The following is a 17,530-nucleotide window of genomic DNA, read 5'->3' as shown; positions in this document are numbered from 1 at the left end:
GCAGTCGTTTGTTGATATTTTTTTTCTTTAATGCAGTCTAGACATTCATTAATCGGGTTAACAAAGAATCACCAGGACCAAACTAGAGCTGACGAGTTAATGATGTGTGAAATAGTTATTTCAGTGTGACTGGGGGGGGGGGGGGGGGGGCATTTGTGGTCAGTACCTGTAAAAACCATGTAATTAACTTATAGTTACACCCATATATTATTTTTAAGTAAATATCTTTTAAGCTAATATGTTGAATGTACCTAAAATTTGTTCTATCAGACTCATTTCATTTTGAAGTATATGCTCAAAATTTATTTTTGATGGGTTCTCTTCTTTAATTGCCTCATGTCTGCCAATCAGTCCAATCATAATTAACTGCAAGTCACATTACGCTGATTACCTATAACTAGTGAAGCCATTCCAAGATATACATTCCATCTTAAATACTTGTAGTAAAAGATGCCAAACAGCTCTCAAGACTAAATAAGAACAAAGTTAAACAGTGTAATGTAATCTGTCCCAGAAAGTGTCTCACTTGCTGTGAGCTGACAATGTATTATCTCAGTGAATGACAACTCACATTTGGAGGGTGCGGCATCTGCTGAAGAATAAAAAAAAAACCTGTTTCACTACTAGTCACTCAACACCTGTCCTACCCCCACCCTTACGGATACCTCAGCTCATCCAGGGATTTCAAAACTCCCTAGATCTACCCATTCACTATCTTTACTAAGATAATATGCCCTTACTTCACTCAATGTAAATTATAACACAAGTGTCTGCAATTCTGCCCAAAGTAGGTTACTGACTTCCTATGTGAGAAGAGAGCATGAGGCCCATGTAGAAAATAACACTGCTTTCCCCAATGGAAATGAACTGGAAGCGCACAGAAATAGCTCATCTCTTGGATCAGCCCTGCAATGTTCTAGTCTGTTCTTTCTGTATGAAGGTTTAACATTTCACACTCACTGCAGGGATCACCAAAATGTCCCCGTATCTGAGGGGGGGCATAAGGGTATGTTTATGTAAGGGTGACAATTATTTCAAAAGGAATGTCCCATTGCATGACAAAGCCCATACTCTGCAGTGTAGGCTAAGCTTCAAAAGATTTTGCACTTGGACTGTGTCACTCTGTGACCTCTATATATGCACAGGAGAAAGATGACACGTAACCAGCCTCTACGGCTGGTGGACATGGACCGTCGGTCGATGATTCAGACATGACACCAAGAGGAAATCAGTGCTGAAGAACTGGAGGGAAAATTCTCAGAATGGAAGTCTGGAGTAATTTTCGTGCAATCACCGCGCACATCGTAAGGTGGTTGCCTTGGTAACCTTTGACGTCATCTGGCCCTGCCCTGTCCCTGCTCCAGGGGCCTGTGTGATTGGAGGGAAACCCCGTGGATTAGCCTGAGAGCGCTTGTGAGGATCAGCTGTGGACCGTAGTTAGCCAGCCGGACCAGGAACACTAGTATTCCCTACTCTCAGGTAAGAGGAAGTTGATTTTTCCTTAATTTCATAACTGAGATATTAAACCGAAATGTTGCGTTATGTTTTTAGATATCGTTCATTGGAAATTAATAGTTAACCATGGTAATTTTTAAGTCAATGGGGCCGATACTAGCTATCTCACTAGCGTTTGCAGGCTAGCTAATATTATGGGAGAACAATAAAGGAATGATGACCAGATAGCGAGTGGCTAGTCTGTGGTCACCCATCTTAATATTGAAGGATCTTTCATCACTTTGCTTGGTGTTGGCAAGCTGACCAGATTTCCCAGAAAACCATGTAACAAATGATATCCATGTCAGTTCAGGGTTCCAAGGTTGATGCTTAGCTAGCTAATATGGCAGTCGGATATGTTAAATTTTTCATAAATGTTCGATTCACCATTTAACGTTACGACCAACATTATTATGTAACATCACCAAGACCAGCCCGCTAGCTGGCTTCAGGGAGTAACGTTAACCTACCATCTTGCTGATTTGTATTGCTTTTAAATAAGCAATGTTAGCTAAACTAATATACAGTTGGATGGTCGGTATTTTTTCGTTTGACTGACGGTAGCACTAACGTTAATGTTAGGCACAATTTTGCTTGTTAGCAAGCTGCTGTGGATTTCCATTGCATACCACAATGGGTGGGTTCCTCGTAACTACAGACGTGGAGATGTAACGTTAAAATTATTAGTTCAGCCTGCTTGATGCGAGGTTAAAAGTAGTTAAACTGTATAGAACCATCAAACAAGATTACTTTCTTATATTTACCTCTAAAAATCCCTATATCATACTAATGTCGTTAACATGGTGACATTTTGTTGACGTTACACGTTTAGCTGCTTCTCCAGACCTGTCGATAACGTTACGTTATTGCTTTGACAGCCCTCGCCGTAAACTGAGAGCTAGTGCAGCTAGCTCAACGTTATTTTACCAAATTAATATTCCAGACATTCTGACTTCAGGCTAACGTTAAATATGTAAATTATTTGTCTGGCTGAAAGCGGATCATCAGATAACGAATTTGAGTGGTGTTAACGTTAATTCGGGGCCTTGTGAACTTGTCAGTTAGCTAGCTAACGTTAACGATTAGCCGTATCCTACATGGGGTGGGTCAAACAATAGTACGTTAGCTGTCTGGTTTTACATCTATACAAACCAAGCGATAGAAAACCTACCCGAATCGCAAGTCAACCCACCTCACTCGAAAAATGTTCAGTGTCTGGAATAAATATTTTTGGCAAGACTGCTTCTGAGATGCTAGCTCATGATCTATAACATTGCTTTTGTGTGCGAAAGGTGCAACTTAACGTTAGCGTAATAATTCGCCTAACATTAGCCGGAGATGTTTTTTGTCAAACGTTACTTTTTAGAACGTACAAGGTTATTCAGATGTTTCTTGCCTTGCTAGAAATACCGTAAATGTATCCGAGCGCATCTTAAATCACTAGCCCAAGTTAAACGTTAACGTTAGACACTCATTGGGTGCATCGTAGTGTGTAATGCTAACGCAGCCATGTGGATCAGCGAGAGGACTTGCCAGCAAATTGCTCTTTTGCTTTGTTGGCTAACGTTAAACCAAATAACGATGTAGTAACAGGCTAGCATAGTTTGTTTCTGAAGCAATAATGTCAAGCTTCAGCGATTTGTCTACGTCTGTTCGCCAGGTTACGTCGCTGGTTAGCTGAATGGGGTGTGGTGGGGAATAAGAACACATCCGCATTTTTCATAGCACGGTAGTGCCACCCCTGGCACACTCGTGGACGAAACGGACTGAGCAAGCAAGCCCGCTCCTGCTGTCATTTTAGAGATTTTGGTATCTTCTTAAAGTTTGCGTGTAGTAGGAATGGGGTTCACACCGACAATTAGACGCTATATATATTTTTTGTGTTTTGTATGCTAATGGCAGAATATTTTATTCATTTAATGTTCGTTTGTGTGTGACCCCCCCCCCCCCCCCCCCCCCCCAAAGTCTCGTCATCGGCCCGATCATTTGGTTTAGTTGGATTTCTTTGTCAGCTAGCCTACATGATTTTACTTGAAAGTGATAATTGTGCGGTTATGTTATAGTAGGGTATGCAACACTTCAACACGTTTATGATCCATCAATAAACTACAGCTATCATCTCTTCTGCTGTGCAAAGTGTCCCCTGAATACCCACACACATCCAGTCCTCTGTGTCCTAACCCAAATCCTCAAACTGAGTCATTCATTGGCATGTGTAGTAATTTGATGTCTAGATATCCTTAGTGATGATAACAAAATCAAAAGGTTATAGCTGCAGAAAAATTAACAGTAGTTTAACGACCTTGCTGTACTGTTTTGTGTATTTTTAGGTTGTAGTTTGGATGACAAATTAATGAATTCCAGGCCTGAACTACAAAAGTGTAGCCTACTTCATGAACCTGTGCAATGGTAGCCTACATCTGGCATTACCAGTTGACAGCTCTGTTAACTGTTTTGTGTGTGTTTGTGTGTGACTTTAGTCGTGTGCAGCCATGGACAAGAGCGAGTTGGTACAGAAGGCCAAGTTGGCTGAGCAGGCGGAGCGCTACGATGACATGGCGGCCGCCATGAAGGCCGTGACGGAGGAGGGCAACGAGTTGTCCAACGAGGAGCGCAACCTGCTGTCGGTGGCCTACAAGAACGTGGTGGGCGCCCGGCGTTCCTCATGGAGGGTGGTCTCCAGCATCGAGCAAAAGACTGAAGGCAGCGACAAGAAGCAGCAAATGGCCAAAGAGTACCGGGAAAAGATTGAGAAGGAGCTGAAGGACATCTGCACTGATGTGCTAGTGAGTATGACTGCTAGATTGAGGGGGGGGGGGTATAGACAGGTGTGAAGGGGGTCCTCCAGATACTGCACACTCGTTGAGTTGAGTAGCGCTGTAGTGCTGCGTTGCTGATGTACTCACACTGCAGGGGTAACCTTATAAACCTCTCATGAGCGTTTGCGGCGTGTGTCTGCTGAAGGCTGGCTGACAGTAATCCAGATCAGTATCTCCTCTGTTTGCTCTAATTACCCAGCGTGAGCAGGGCCCTACTTGGACCCAGCTCATTACTGTCGCCCTGATCCCATTAGTTATACACACACACACACACACACACACACACCCAGGTGTCCTCATTTGGGGACAGGTGTTGCAGGTGACTGGCTCTGGCTCTAGTGCACAAAGCTCGGATTTGCCACAGGACTGGCGGAGAGCGGTGAAACCAATGACCTCATGTGGGAACTCTTTGAGCAATGGTAGATGATGTGTCCTGCCTCCTCCTCCGTTGATGTCATCAGCGTAGTACCTTTTCGCCGTGTCACCCATAATGTACTGTGTTACTGGCCAGTGCGTAGCTACCGGCTGGGGTAGCGAAAAAGGAGGCAATCTTTCCTTAGTGATTATTGAATAGCAGCTTTATTTATGGGACTACATAATGTCTTCTCACCAGAGTGATACCGGCAGATTTGATGTTCACACCCTAATTATACGTATGGTCCAACTGGGATGGAGACGCGATGCGTTTGTGTCGAGGGCACTCACTCGCTGGACACAGTCTAATAGGCGGTGCGTTTCTCAGTAGTGCGTCAGTCTTCCATTGCCCCATCGCATGAGTCCTCAGAGCCAGGAAGTGGAGGCGGGAGGTAACCAGGCTTGGGAACGAGGGCTGTACTGGCAGTGGAGTTGGCGCCGGAGCAGAGGACTCACCCACAGGGTGACTCAGTCCAGAAATTCAGCCGGCTGCTTCCTCACAAAGAAGAAGAGGAGGAGGAGGAGGAGCTCCCTCGCCCCTCTGGCATCCTCCCCCACACGCCCGCCTGCCTGCCCGCCCGCCCGCCCTTGCCAGTGCCACCAGGCTGGTTCCACTACGGGGCAGAGTGTGGAGCTCCGCGCTATCCAAATGGGCAAAGTCTGTGTGCTCAACACAGGCCTGAGGAAAATCAAAAAACACTGAAAGAGTCACATGTTTCAGACTATGAGTCCCATCAAATCCACAATAAAAGGCCAGAAGTGGGAGCGAGTGACTAAGAGGGACAGACAAGAAGCTAATGTTTCATGGATGTGGGGTGAATGGGGGAACTCAAACAATGGCCACTCGGGATGGAGTATTTGTTTGTGTGCCTCTCTTGTTGAAACCTAGTTGGTGTGGGGTACACTCACACAGTGCTGTTGTGTAATCCTGCTCGTGCACGGTGTCGGGGAAAGAGGCCATTGTCAGATAGGCTCCACGGTGGCCCAAGTCCCATTTCAAGACTTAATCTGATTCTGATACCCCTGTAGAGGGAAGTGGAAAGTGTGTGTGTGTGTGTGTGTGTGTGTGTGAGGGCGTGTGTGAGCAAGCAAGAAAGAAACGGTGAGCGTGAGACCAGCCATCAGATGCGCTCTGCAGTAGAGGGAAGGGAATGCAGCCAGTCCACCGGTGACTCCACACTTGCTCACCACTTCTTGCTCAGTAACAGCTTGTCCTTCAGCACAAATATACTCACACACCTCATCGGCCTGTCAGAAGCTGGGTTGGGCCGGGGGGGGGGGGGGCAGGGTCTCTAGAGCATGTGTTCTCAGCCTCAGGCGCCCTGGGATGAGTGACATCACCATAGGGGCCAGGGTGTGATTTGAATCACAAGGATGAGTGTATGTGTGTCTGTGTCTGTGTCTGTGTGTGTGTGTCAGCACCAGCTAGTTGAGTTCCACGCCCACTGAAGATGTCCCCACTGCTCAGAGCTGTATGGTCATCTCTCAGTTTCAGTGACACCTGTTTTTTCCCATCTGGATGTGATTCCAGTTGTGTTCCTTGGCTGGTACCAGTCCGTTTTTTTTTTTTCCCCTTCTCTTGTCTGTCCTGGTTCATGGACTGGGAACTGTGTGTGTGTGCGCGCGCACGCTTGTCGCGGCGGCCTTTTCGGTCTGCTCCAGTGCTGGATCTGGGTTGGTGGAAACGCGTGTGCACTGGGTCAGATGGTCTGCAGGCAGGTGTGATGTAATACCTCTGTGGCGGTGGCAAGGGCATCGGAGAGTGCCCCCCCACCCCCCTGCAGCGCTGGCGGCGTGGCCTGCTCGTCGGCCGGGTCCCACTGTGCCGTGGAGCTGCAAATGAGAGGAGCGAGGGGAGCATGCGTATGTGCGCAGGAGAGAGGGGAGCGAGCAAGTGAGCGTGTGCATTGACCTACTTCCCATGTGCCAGCTTGTGCTCTGGTGCATTTTCTCTCACTCCCTATCCATCCATCCACCCCCCATCTCCATGTCTTTCTTTCTTTGGTCTGTCACTCTCTTTCTCTGAGAATCTGAGGTGGGATGCCACAGGGTCTTTGTTGCTGGTAGCCTCAGACAAGCCTTAGAAGGCTCTTGATGTTTTTGTGTGTGTGTGTTTGTGTGTGTGTGTGACACCTGACACAGTCCCTTTTCACAAGGACACAAGTATTTTTTATTTTTTTCCTCCGCAAGCCTGCTCCTTGAGCGCCTCTGATTGGCTCTCCTCAGCAGTGTTGGTGTCCGTGCTGTTGGAGTTCAGTCACAGGCACTGCGTAGATCCTCCCCCGCCGCAGACGCCATGGCAACCCACGCCCTACCCTTGTCAGTGACCCGGCTGAAAGCAACAGGCGTGGCTCTGTTTGTTTTTCTAACTGATTTGCTGACTTCCTCCTTCCTTCTCACTCTCTTTCAACCATATTCCCTCACTCTCACATTCACTCATTCACACTCACACTCTGTGTCTCTTGCTCACACACACACACACACACACACACACTCTTGCACACACTCACAGGCTCTCTGTGCTCTATTTGCAGGACCTGCTGGACAAGTACCTCATCCCCAAGGCCACTCCGGCCGAGAGTAAAGTCTTCTACCTGAAGATGAAGGGGGATTACTACCGTTACCTGGCAGAGGTGGCTGTGGGCGAGGAGAAGGCCTGTGAGTTCACTCTCTCTCTCTCTCTCTCACACACACACACACACACACACACACACACCAGCATGTATTAAATAAGTAAACACTAAGTAAACAAACAGACTCTACTTCCCTTTATTTTGTCACACATGTGTTTCCCACAGAATGGAATTCTATTTGTGGTGGTAGTTCAAAAAGGGGGGGTCCATAAACTTGGCCTGCACGAGTAGTTGATATTGACAAGTAGCTGTAACGTTATAGCGTGCTAACCTCGACAACCCAACAGTATTATAACGTTAGCTTAGAGATACAGCTTCTTATATGCTTGCACATAACTAAATTGAAGAGTTTCATCTTCACTATTGACTACGTTGTGATAAGAACTTAGCTGAGTTAGCTGAGCTTAAATGCAGCAGTTTATTTTATAAAATTGCGCAGCGTGGTTATGATGCTAACTGAATTTAATCACGATTTAGCCAGTTGTCTTCTATACCAACAACAATGTTTGTTCATGATTTCTTTAAACGTGCATGCATAGGAGGGGCAGGTTCATATAGAGTGAGAGGGACAGACAGACACACACACACACACAAACAAACAAACAAACAAACAAACAAACAAACAAACACGCGCGTGCACACACACACACACACACACACACACACACACACACACACACACACACACAGAGAGAGGCTGCGCAAAGGTGCACGTAGCTCTACAATGAAAGGATTTCATCTAATTTAAATAGTACAACATAGAAATACATTGTGTGGTTGTCAATGTTGATATTGTGGTGGGTCGCTGCAAATAATTTCCCCGTCTGATATGAGTTATACATGCACACAGTGAAGGAAGAGTGGGCTTAACAAAGTGAGGACTCCTTTTGACAGATGTCTCTGGACTTTATCACATGTTTATCACATGTGTCTTGCGGATAGACACACAGACCTGCTTCCTCTTCTCGTTATTCACACATGCACGTCCTTTCCGGTGCTGTGGACGTCCTGCTGTTGTTTTTGCCCCGGCGTGAGGTCAGTGGGGTCTCGTGCTTCCCCCAGCGGCGGTTCCTCTGGTCGGAGAGAGGAGCCCAGGGTTCCTGTTCGGACACAGAGCCGGCCTCCCAGAGAGGAAGTGAGCAAGCAGCCATTCAGCTCTGCGGGGATGTGGTGCTATTTGTGGTCCCATTCATAAAACTTTTCACGCTGCCGGTGACTCACCCAGCCGGCCCCTCCACATGAACACACACACACACACACACACACACATACATATATGCATGTGTGCCCACAGAAACATGTTAGACAATGCAAATCTTTAACAGCACAGAATTACCTCTCTAAACAACCAAATTGTGAAATAACATTCAGACAGTGAGGTGATTACAGATATGTGTGAGTGTGAGAAAGATATTGAGTGTGTACGTATGTGTTCCCACCTTTGTGCTGCACAAGTCTGGACCTGTCCGGCCCCCTGCATCCTGAGAGTAGGCGGTCAGTGAGTCGTTCGTTCTGAGGGTCGAGCGACAGGAAGAAGCTTGTAAGCTGGCTTCCTGTGCCTAATTCAAGCGAGGTGTGGTGGCCGGATGTGGGTTTTTCTCTGTGTGTGTGTGTGTGTGCGCGTGGTCATTTTTGTGTGCACAGTAGTAGCAGGTGTAGGCCTGTGCCTTCTCTTACATACGTGTAAGTGTGTAAGCACTGACACTAATACACACACACATTGACTGTAAACCACGCCCTGCCCGTGAGTCTGCACCGGGCTTCTGAGCCAAATGGAACTCCCTCCCGGCTCTATAAGTGCCAAGCCCCGGCCCAGCCCACTTGCGCTCAGAGGTGGAAACCTAACGGTGGGGTGGGGTGCTTTGGTAGCCACCGAGACAGTGCTCACTAATAAGCAACATGCTTAAGAAGGTTGTACCTGCTTTTAACAATGCGTACGCATCAAGGCCACAGGATACGCGTGGCAGCCATTTGGTGCATTAGTCGTGCACATCCTCACACGTACACGAGAATCAATATTCACATGAGCGTTAGGGGCGATCGTGTAGGCGCAGTACATGGTCGTACATAGGCTTGCAGGGCTGGCTTTATTTACAATTGCAGGTCTGAATTCTCCTGAGACCTCTAGAAACTGGCAACAAACTGAAGCAAGGCTTCGTTCACAACGGAGCCAGGTGTGTACATAAAGACTTTGTCAAAGACCAAGTATATCCCAGGCCTTAACATATACCATGGGGCGGTGGTAGTGCAGTGGTTAAGGAGCTGGGTTGGCGTGTAGTAGCCTGAAAGTTTTGGGTTCAATTCCCGGCTTCCACCATTGTGCACTTGAGCAAGGCACTTAACCACAAGTTGCTCCAGGAAAAATGTAATATAGTTGACATATGCAAGTCACTTTGGACAATAGTCTCTGCTAAATGAATAAATGTAAATGTACTGGTGTCTGTATTTAGCTTTTGCGCTGGTCTGTAAGACAAATTCCTTGCCATTTTATCAGAATTTAAAATGTCCCTCTATTAAATTAAGAGCCTTTGGACACTAACTATTTGTAATTTTAAGTCTGAGTAAATGAACTCAGACCCCTGAAGTTGTGGTGTGTAAACAGGCTTCAACTGAGAGGGCTTCTGGCAAGTGGCTATTCATGCCCACCCCCCCCACCCCCCCACCCCCCCCCCCCCCCTCTGCGTGTGTTGGGCTGTTGGCTGGAGGCCGCAAAGCTGTGGAGATGGGAGCGGGCTGCAGTGTGCCATGTGGCCTTGTTTGGCATGAGGAGGAACAATGGCAGGAGGAAGCTCACAGGCAGCTCACAGACTAGAGGAAGTTCCAACCGGCAGAGGCCCTTTTGTGTGGAACAGACAGGCCATTGTTCCCCCGGAGAGAGGAAAGAGAAGACATTATTTTCTCTCTCTCTCTCTCTCTCTCTCTCTCTCTCTCTCTCTCTCTCTCTCTCTCTCTCTCTCTCTCAGTAGTGTCCTACACCCTACATTCTCTTTCACACACCCACCCTTGAACTGTCAGTTCATGGTTCACACAAATGTTCAGTTTCCAGCCATTGCTTAAGTTCTGAATGAAGCCGTATGATGGTTTATTGGTATTCTGTCTGTATTGTCTGTGGTTGACCTGTTGGTTAAATTGGAAATTCACATGCTTCATTCACCGATGTGTGGAACAGCATTTCTGCTAGAAAAAATTGGTGCCGGTCTGCATGAGGGACAAGGTTTTAATTTCCCAGACAATTTGGTGAAATGCCGGTCAAGTATTAGGCCTATCTGTTTATAATGACCTTAAAACAACAATAGGCAGGGTATATAAGGAATGACATAAGGCACAATTTACAGCATGATTAGGCCATTTTTCAAATAGGCTAAAATAAAGAAACGCATTATTCGAGTGTATAACCCGAAAATAAACAGCTTTGGGCTTGAAAAGGCTACTCAATGCAAGCCTACTTCCCTTCAGCTTTAGACCAAGGCCTACATATTCCCTGATAAAATGAATCAGAAAAAAACCTTAGCAAATCAACTTGCAGTGAAATAGGCAGCTGCCAAATTAAAGTCAAACTTGCAATGAGCGCCTTGCGACTTTGCTGCGCTCCCCCTTACTCGTTAGGCTATAGCCAAATATTATTTCAGCTTATGTTTATTCTTAACGTTAGTCAGGGTTCCCACGGGTCCTTGAAAATCCTTGAAAGTTTGTGAATCTGAAAGAAAAAAAATCAAGGCCCTTGACAGTTTTTGAAAACGGGCATAAATAAATGGAGGTCCTAAAAAGTCCTTGAATTTCTTTTTGTGGAAAAAATGCCATACAGTTCCGTCCGCTTATTAACATGTTTCCATTATTTCGCCACCACTTCTGTCGATATCCTCTATGCGTATGCCTGATTTACGTTGGTTAGAACTACACGGCCAGCGTGATTTCTGCGTGTTTTCCCCCGTGTAGTGCTTGCCCAAATATAATTTAACTCATTGAGTGCCAAAAACGTAATACTACGTTTTTAGCTTTTTTTTAAATTACGAAACTAGACACTCTAACACACCTTATATGTGATTTTGGGAACTCTGTGATTAATGGAAATGAACTCATGAAAACGCACAATCTGGACATTTTATCATAACTCGGTTGCCGCTTTGGGTCGAATCAGTGACTCATACACGTCGGGTCAAAACCAGGCCATTTTCGTGGGTCTATCACTAGGTGGCAGTCTCGCCAGGTCTCGCTGATCACTTCCCGGGAAGTTTACACAAGTAAGTAACAGGCAACACTTCATATTTCATGAAAGACGTTATATCTCCATTTCTAGAAAAAAAAAGAGATTTTGATGAAAACTAGCCACTGTTTAGCTTGGGATTTCTCAGGAACAGAGGCGTGTAGAAATACACGGTTTGCACCCACCGACAGCTTAAAGTCTCACCTTTTAAACGAGCCATTATATGTGTTCATAGCTAAAACACAGAATATGCTGTGGCTGTACAAAAATCATCAACAATGGTCTAGATTGCTGGCACTCTAGGGCAAAGCTCCCAAAAACAGCTTGGCATTCAATGAGTTAACATATTGATGATTAAACCAACAGGTTCATGGTAACGAGTTTAACTTGTTTAGGCAAATCTAGAAGTTTATTTCAGCTCAGTTTTATGCAAAACACTAAAAGGAAAAATAGAATAGGCCTACCACATCTGTCATATGACCAAAAATAGAAGAAAACTGCAACAAGGTATCCATGGTCTGTTGAGGTAACCATGCTCGCACTTGAAATTTATCGACACATTAGGTCCTTGAATTTGAGGATATTGGGCCTAGAAAGTCCTTGAAAGGTCCTTGAATTTCATCTTAACCAAGGTGTTGGAACCCTGGTTAGTGCGCATGCTTTAAAAGAGAATTCCGGTGTGATATTGACCTAAAGTGTGTTGAAACATGATACTTAGTGTGAACGTATGTCTCATAGTCTCATAATTCAGTGGAAATGCATGGATTCCAACTGGAATCCATGCATTTCCACTGAATTCTTTTTGGAATCTGATCCCTTATCATACCTGTTCATTCGTACTCGTCGCTCGACTTATCGTGACTAAATTCAAGATGGCGGCGAACGGTAAACTTCCTGAAGGTACTGTCTGTATAAATCGTCTTTTAAATAAACTACTAGTGCTTTTTCAAAGTTCTCAATGTCTCGTTTTAAATGTCAGGGCCCTCGGAAGTCTACCAATGAAGTGTGGAGCAACTTTGAGCCTCGTAAATGGTGTAAAACAGTGATTTATTTGCGTGGCTAGGCTGATGCCCGAGGCACCCCCATCGAAAACCTGTTGGTAGCATCGGCTAACTAGCGCCAGATTTCTGACTTCAGGGGACAACCCGTGATGAGCTATGAGACATACGTTCACACTTGGTATCATGTTTCAACACACTAAGTCAATATCACACCGGAATTCTCCTTTAATACTAGGTTAGACTATTTAATTCCCCATGTAGGCAAGCCTATAACTTTCAAACAAAAATGAATATTCATTCAAAATAGAAGGGTAGTGTAAAACGTTTGTTTTAGCACATATTTACTAAAGTGTTTGGTGGGAATTATTTTCAACAGACATGGTGACTTGAGAGATTTAAATTAGTTGAACTTTATAACATTTTCCCGGTCAAAGTCCGGTAATTACCGGACAACGGAAACCCTGGTGTGAAAAGGGACTAGCTTTTGTGTTAACCTCCTCTGCTATGTCTGTCTGTTGTCCCCCAGCCATCATCTCCAACTCGCAGGAGGCCTACAAGGACGCGTTTGACATCAGCAAGACAGAGATGCAGCCAACCCACCCCATCCGCCTGGGCTTGGCCCTCAACTTCTCCGTCTTCTACTACGAGATCCTCAACTCGCCCGAGCAGGCCTGCAAACTGGCCAAGACGGTACGAGGATAACCTCCATAATAGACAGACAAAGATTTACATGTATTGATTTAGCATGTCTTTATCAGAAGTAACATGAGTTGTAGATATATCTTTTTGATCAATAGCTCCCTGTGATCGTAGGTCTGGAAAAAAAGAGACCACTGCACATTGTTCTGATGTCATCCTACGGTCGCTGAGTGACATTCGAGTGACTTGACGGTCATATTCAAATTTGCAGTGGTCTCTTAATTATGAATATGACCGTCAACTCATTCGAATGTCATTCAGCAACTGTAGGATGACATCAGAAAAATGTGCTCTTAAAAATGTGGTCTCTAATTATCTGAGCTGTATACACTTAAGTGTTTCTCTGTTTAACAGAGTTTCAGAAACCGACGTATGGTTGTCATGACACTGACAAGAGTTTCTGTTCCAGGCACCACTAACAACAAACACTTCTATAGCATTCTGATGTGTTTGTGTGGGAGAAAAACATTTGGAAAACCATACAAAAACAATATTGTGGACGGAGATAGTTTTCACTTCATACATGCGTATTTATATTTACCCAGGTCAATGTAAACACAGCCGTGTTGTTACCACCTTGTTCTGCCAGTTCAGTCACCCGTAAAGCACAAACACTAATAGAAAGTGAAAGGGGAGAAGAGAAGAGGACATTTGAGTTTGGGAACGGCTCTTCATCAGACTTGTCATGTGTGTTGGAGATTGTACTCAAATAAAATAAACGGAAAGCAAGTGTGCGGACCTTCTCTGTTACGAGAAGATGAGACATGACATGAAGAAAAGGTAGCAAGAGAGACAGACAGTCACAAGCTAATGATGAACAAGGCAATGTGGCTGGGCAACGCTCCAGATTATTGTTGTTCTGGCATGTTTCCACTAATATTGGGCATTTGTTGTTCCTGGACTACTTCAATAGACAAATTATCATGTTTATCCAATGAGAACTTGGACGTGGATATGTGGTTGCCCAGCAACATTGCTCAGAAAGCTGCATGCATGTCTCATTACCTATATAGAGTGTCAGAGACAGAGACAGTCAGCGAGTGAGAGACAAAGATGGAGATAGTGCGAGAGACAGACAACCAGAGACAGCTAGAGAGGCAGAGATGTGTAGAGGGCAAGGGGGAGAGGCAGAGATGTGTAGAGGGCAAGAGGGAGAGGCAGAGATGTGTAGAGGGCAAGAGGGAGAGGCAGAGATGTGTAGAGGGCAGAGATGTGTAGAGGGCAAGAGGGAGAGGCAGAGATGTGTAGAGGGCAAGAGGGAGAGGCAGATACAAAGAGAGGAGAGAGGACAACAGAGAAACCTTGCGGCCAGAGTGTGAGAAATGTGAAGCGTTGGCACCTCATCATGGCACCTCATCTTCTTTTTTGTGTCTGTTCTCCAGGCTTTTGACGAGGCCATCGCAGAGCTCGACTCGCTGAACGAGGAGTCGTACAAAGACAGCACGTTGATCATGCAGCTACTGCGAGACAACCTCACAGTGAGTACGAGACTCCCGAGTGTACCCCACGGTCTCTGGGAGACGTTTGCCACTGCTGGTGTTCACGTGGGACAAAAAACATGAAATACCTGTAAAAGTGTGCGATACACAGGCACTAAACTCCCTGGTATTTCTGGCATATCTTGATTCGATCTTGTGGTATGTGTTTATTCATAGATGATCTGCCTCTTAATGAGGATTAGGCTTAGATTAAGCATTGTTCATTTAGATGTGAGTCTTTGTTGACGGCAACAGGCTGGCAGGAAAGCGTGCTCTGTGCTTTGATTGGCTGCCTTTCACTCGTCCCCCGTCTGCTTTTCTCTCGTCCCCCAACCAGCTGTGGACCTCAGACAACCAGGGAGACGGCGAGGACACTGAGGAGGGCCGAGAAAACTGAATCTCAGCCTGTCCCGTGACGGACCAACCCCCCACCCCACCTCAACCCGAACCCTAACCCTAACCCCATCCCACCTACCCTCGCACTCCAACCCCCTTCGTCCTCCTCCTTACGCCCCCTGAACCTGTCGTCGTCGTCATCGTCGTCCTGGCGCACCATCAACACTGAGACCACCTCATTGTCCAGCTTCAGTCTCTCTTAGCGCTCTATACCCCCCCCCCCCCCCCCCCCCCCCCCTCCTTTGCCTCTTCTCTGTTCCCTACTTTTCTAGTCATTGTGGGCTTTTCCCTCTGGGGTCTGTGTGTCCGTGGGGAGGGTGTGGGGTGGGAGGATACGAGGGTGGGGTGGAAGGGTGGGGTCGCAAACGGAAGGGGAGGGGAGGGGAGGGGCTTTTTAGCTCTTGAACCTGGCTGTGTGTGCATGGATGTGCGCGCACGCGTGCAACAGAGAGGGTGCGTGTTGGGAGCTCCAGACTTGGGCAGCAGGAGGAGTGAAAGTGTGTGGGCACAAAAGGGGTTTTCGGCGTGTGAGGGTTGTGGGGAACCCATCCAGCGCACTGCCAGCTCCTGCTGCCCTTGGTGCCATCGTCGTCACTGCCCAAGACCCGGAGCTGCCCCCCCCCCCCCCCTTTCTCTCTCCCTCTCTCTCTCCCTCTCTGTGGGCCGACGGGTTGACCGAAGCCCTACCACTATCAGCCACAGGGGAAAACAGTTCAGAACAGCGGCAGTGGGTTGGCCTGGCACCGGGAGGTTAGAGGTCAAATGCGATGTGCGCCCCTCCTTCTCCTGCCCCTCCCTCTGAAAAAGCACATACTGTATCACAATAGCGCTTGGCAGAGGGCAAACAAAACAAAAAAGGAGAGAAAAAGGTTACATTCCATTTACGGTCACTTGCTCACGTTTCTTTTTTTTTTTTTTTTTCCCCTTTCTTCATATTTGCCATCTTGGGTGGCTTGCAAATAATAATATTAAGGAAAAACAAAAACTTTTTCAAATGGCTCAATCAATTACGAGGTATGGTTGAACTAAGAACAAAGAGAGAGCCTAGTAGGCCATAGCTTGGTAGAACTGTTCACAGTGCTGTACAGTCGGAGCAGTGATAAGCCCCTATGTGCTTAATCCAATTACTGCCCCCCCCCCCCCCAATTAAGTTTTGTTTTACTGTTTAATTTTATAAACTGCCTTTTATTTCCTTTGATATTTGGAATTTGCTGATAGAAGTTGCAGATAGTAAGAGAGGGCGTTTGCTGTTGGGCTGGCTAGCTTTGTTTCATGTCTTTGGAATTTTTCATACGGAAACACCCAAGCATACATGTTATTTGGAGGGAAATTATGTAATTTCATGTAAGTGGAATTAAAAAAATAATAATTTAAATTGAAGTGTGTTTGTTTATTCCTTCGAACATTTGTATTGATTATGCGCCTCAACTGTTGAGACTGCATATTTGAGGGTTCTCATGGTCATGGAGAACCTGGAAGTCATGGAATTGGAAATCCCAGGCCAAGAGAAATCATGGAATTAGGTAAATTCATTAAAAGTCATGAAATTTCATTTTGTCAAATCTAGGATGCATACGCTTTGTTAGACCCCACCCCTTTAATGGGGCACGTGCCCCAGTACCGAACTGCAGAACTGAAGTTCTGGGTCAACTAGTTCTTGTATTTATCAGCAAAATTGTATTTAGATAATAACAGGAAAAGAAAGGAATGTTGTCCAATCCGCAAAGTCAAAGCAACATAAATGAAAGGAGCAGCGCAAAATTTAAGCAGAGAAATGCACGCATCACGCTCAAACCATGCAGTGCATTAGCCTGGCTAACATCAGGCTAGCAGTGCATAGCCCATCCGTACACTTTGTGCATGGAGCAGTATAGTCTATTGGCGTGAAAAACAAGAATCACAGTATTACTAGACCAGCTAAGCCTCTGATGATGTTCAAAATAGCCTGCATGAATAAACATTTCAATGAATATGTAAGACTTTGAGGTTTTTAGGTCTAGTGGCACCCCTTAAATGTACATCAACTCACATAATTGATCGTTTCCTTCATACAGTACAATTGTTTGGGAGAAAAACATTTTTTGTAGGCTGTCAAGTCATTGAAATGTCATTCAAGGTCATTGAAAAGTCATGGAAAGGGTTTAGTCCATGTAAATGGGAACCCTGATATTTGGAGACCTTGGAACTGTAATAGCCTACTCTGACTTTACACAAGTGTTGCAGGTTCAACGAACATGTTCACCTGTTGATTCAGGTGTGATATAAAAATAATTCCGTAAAAATGCATGGATTCCAGTTGCTGCTACTGGAAGCAACTGAATCCATGCATTTCCACTGAATTATTTTTGGAATCTGATCCCTGTTCATTCGTACTAGCTCGACTTATCGTGAC

General features: G+C 45.7%; 1 protein-coding gene across 2 annotated transcripts; it reads left to right on the top strand.

Moving 5' to 3' along the window:
• The first annotated feature begins 1,331 nt into the window (after nucleotides 1-1,331).
• ywhabl (tyrosine 3-monooxygenase/tryptophan 5-monooxygenase activation protein, beta polypeptide like) lies at nucleotides 1,332-16,513 on the top strand. Of its 2 annotated transcripts, none has more exons than XM_042106248.1 (6): nucleotides 1,332-1,479; nucleotides 3,975-4,280; nucleotides 7,262-7,385; nucleotides 13,092-13,255; nucleotides 14,647-14,742; nucleotides 15,080-16,513. In XM_042106248.1, the coding sequence occupies exons 2-6, from the start codon at nucleotides 3,987-3,989 to the stop codon at nucleotides 15,137-15,139; spliced, it is 738 nt and encodes a 245-aa protein (XP_041962182.1). In that variant the 5' UTR covers nucleotides 1,332-1,479; nucleotides 3,975-3,986; the 3' UTR covers nucleotides 15,140-16,513. The 2 variants fall into 2 exon arrangements, with proteins under 2 accessions (XP_041962182.1, XP_041962183.1); XM_042106249.1 differs by having other exon boundaries at nucleotides 1,378-1,475; nucleotides 3,973-4,280.
• The last annotated feature ends 1,017 nt before the right edge of the window (nucleotides 16,514-17,530 follow it).

The sequence above is a fragment of the Alosa sapidissima genome, chromosome 10 (genome assembly GCF_018492685.1).
Source record: "Alosa sapidissima isolate fAloSap1 chromosome 10, fAloSap1.pri, whole genome shotgun sequence".
Classification (NCBI taxonomy): Eukaryota; Metazoa; Chordata; class Actinopteri; order Clupeiformes; family Clupeidae; genus Alosa; species Alosa sapidissima.
The sequence above is the reverse complement of the archived record's forward strand: the minus strand, read 5'-3'. Positions and strand labels throughout refer to the sequence as shown.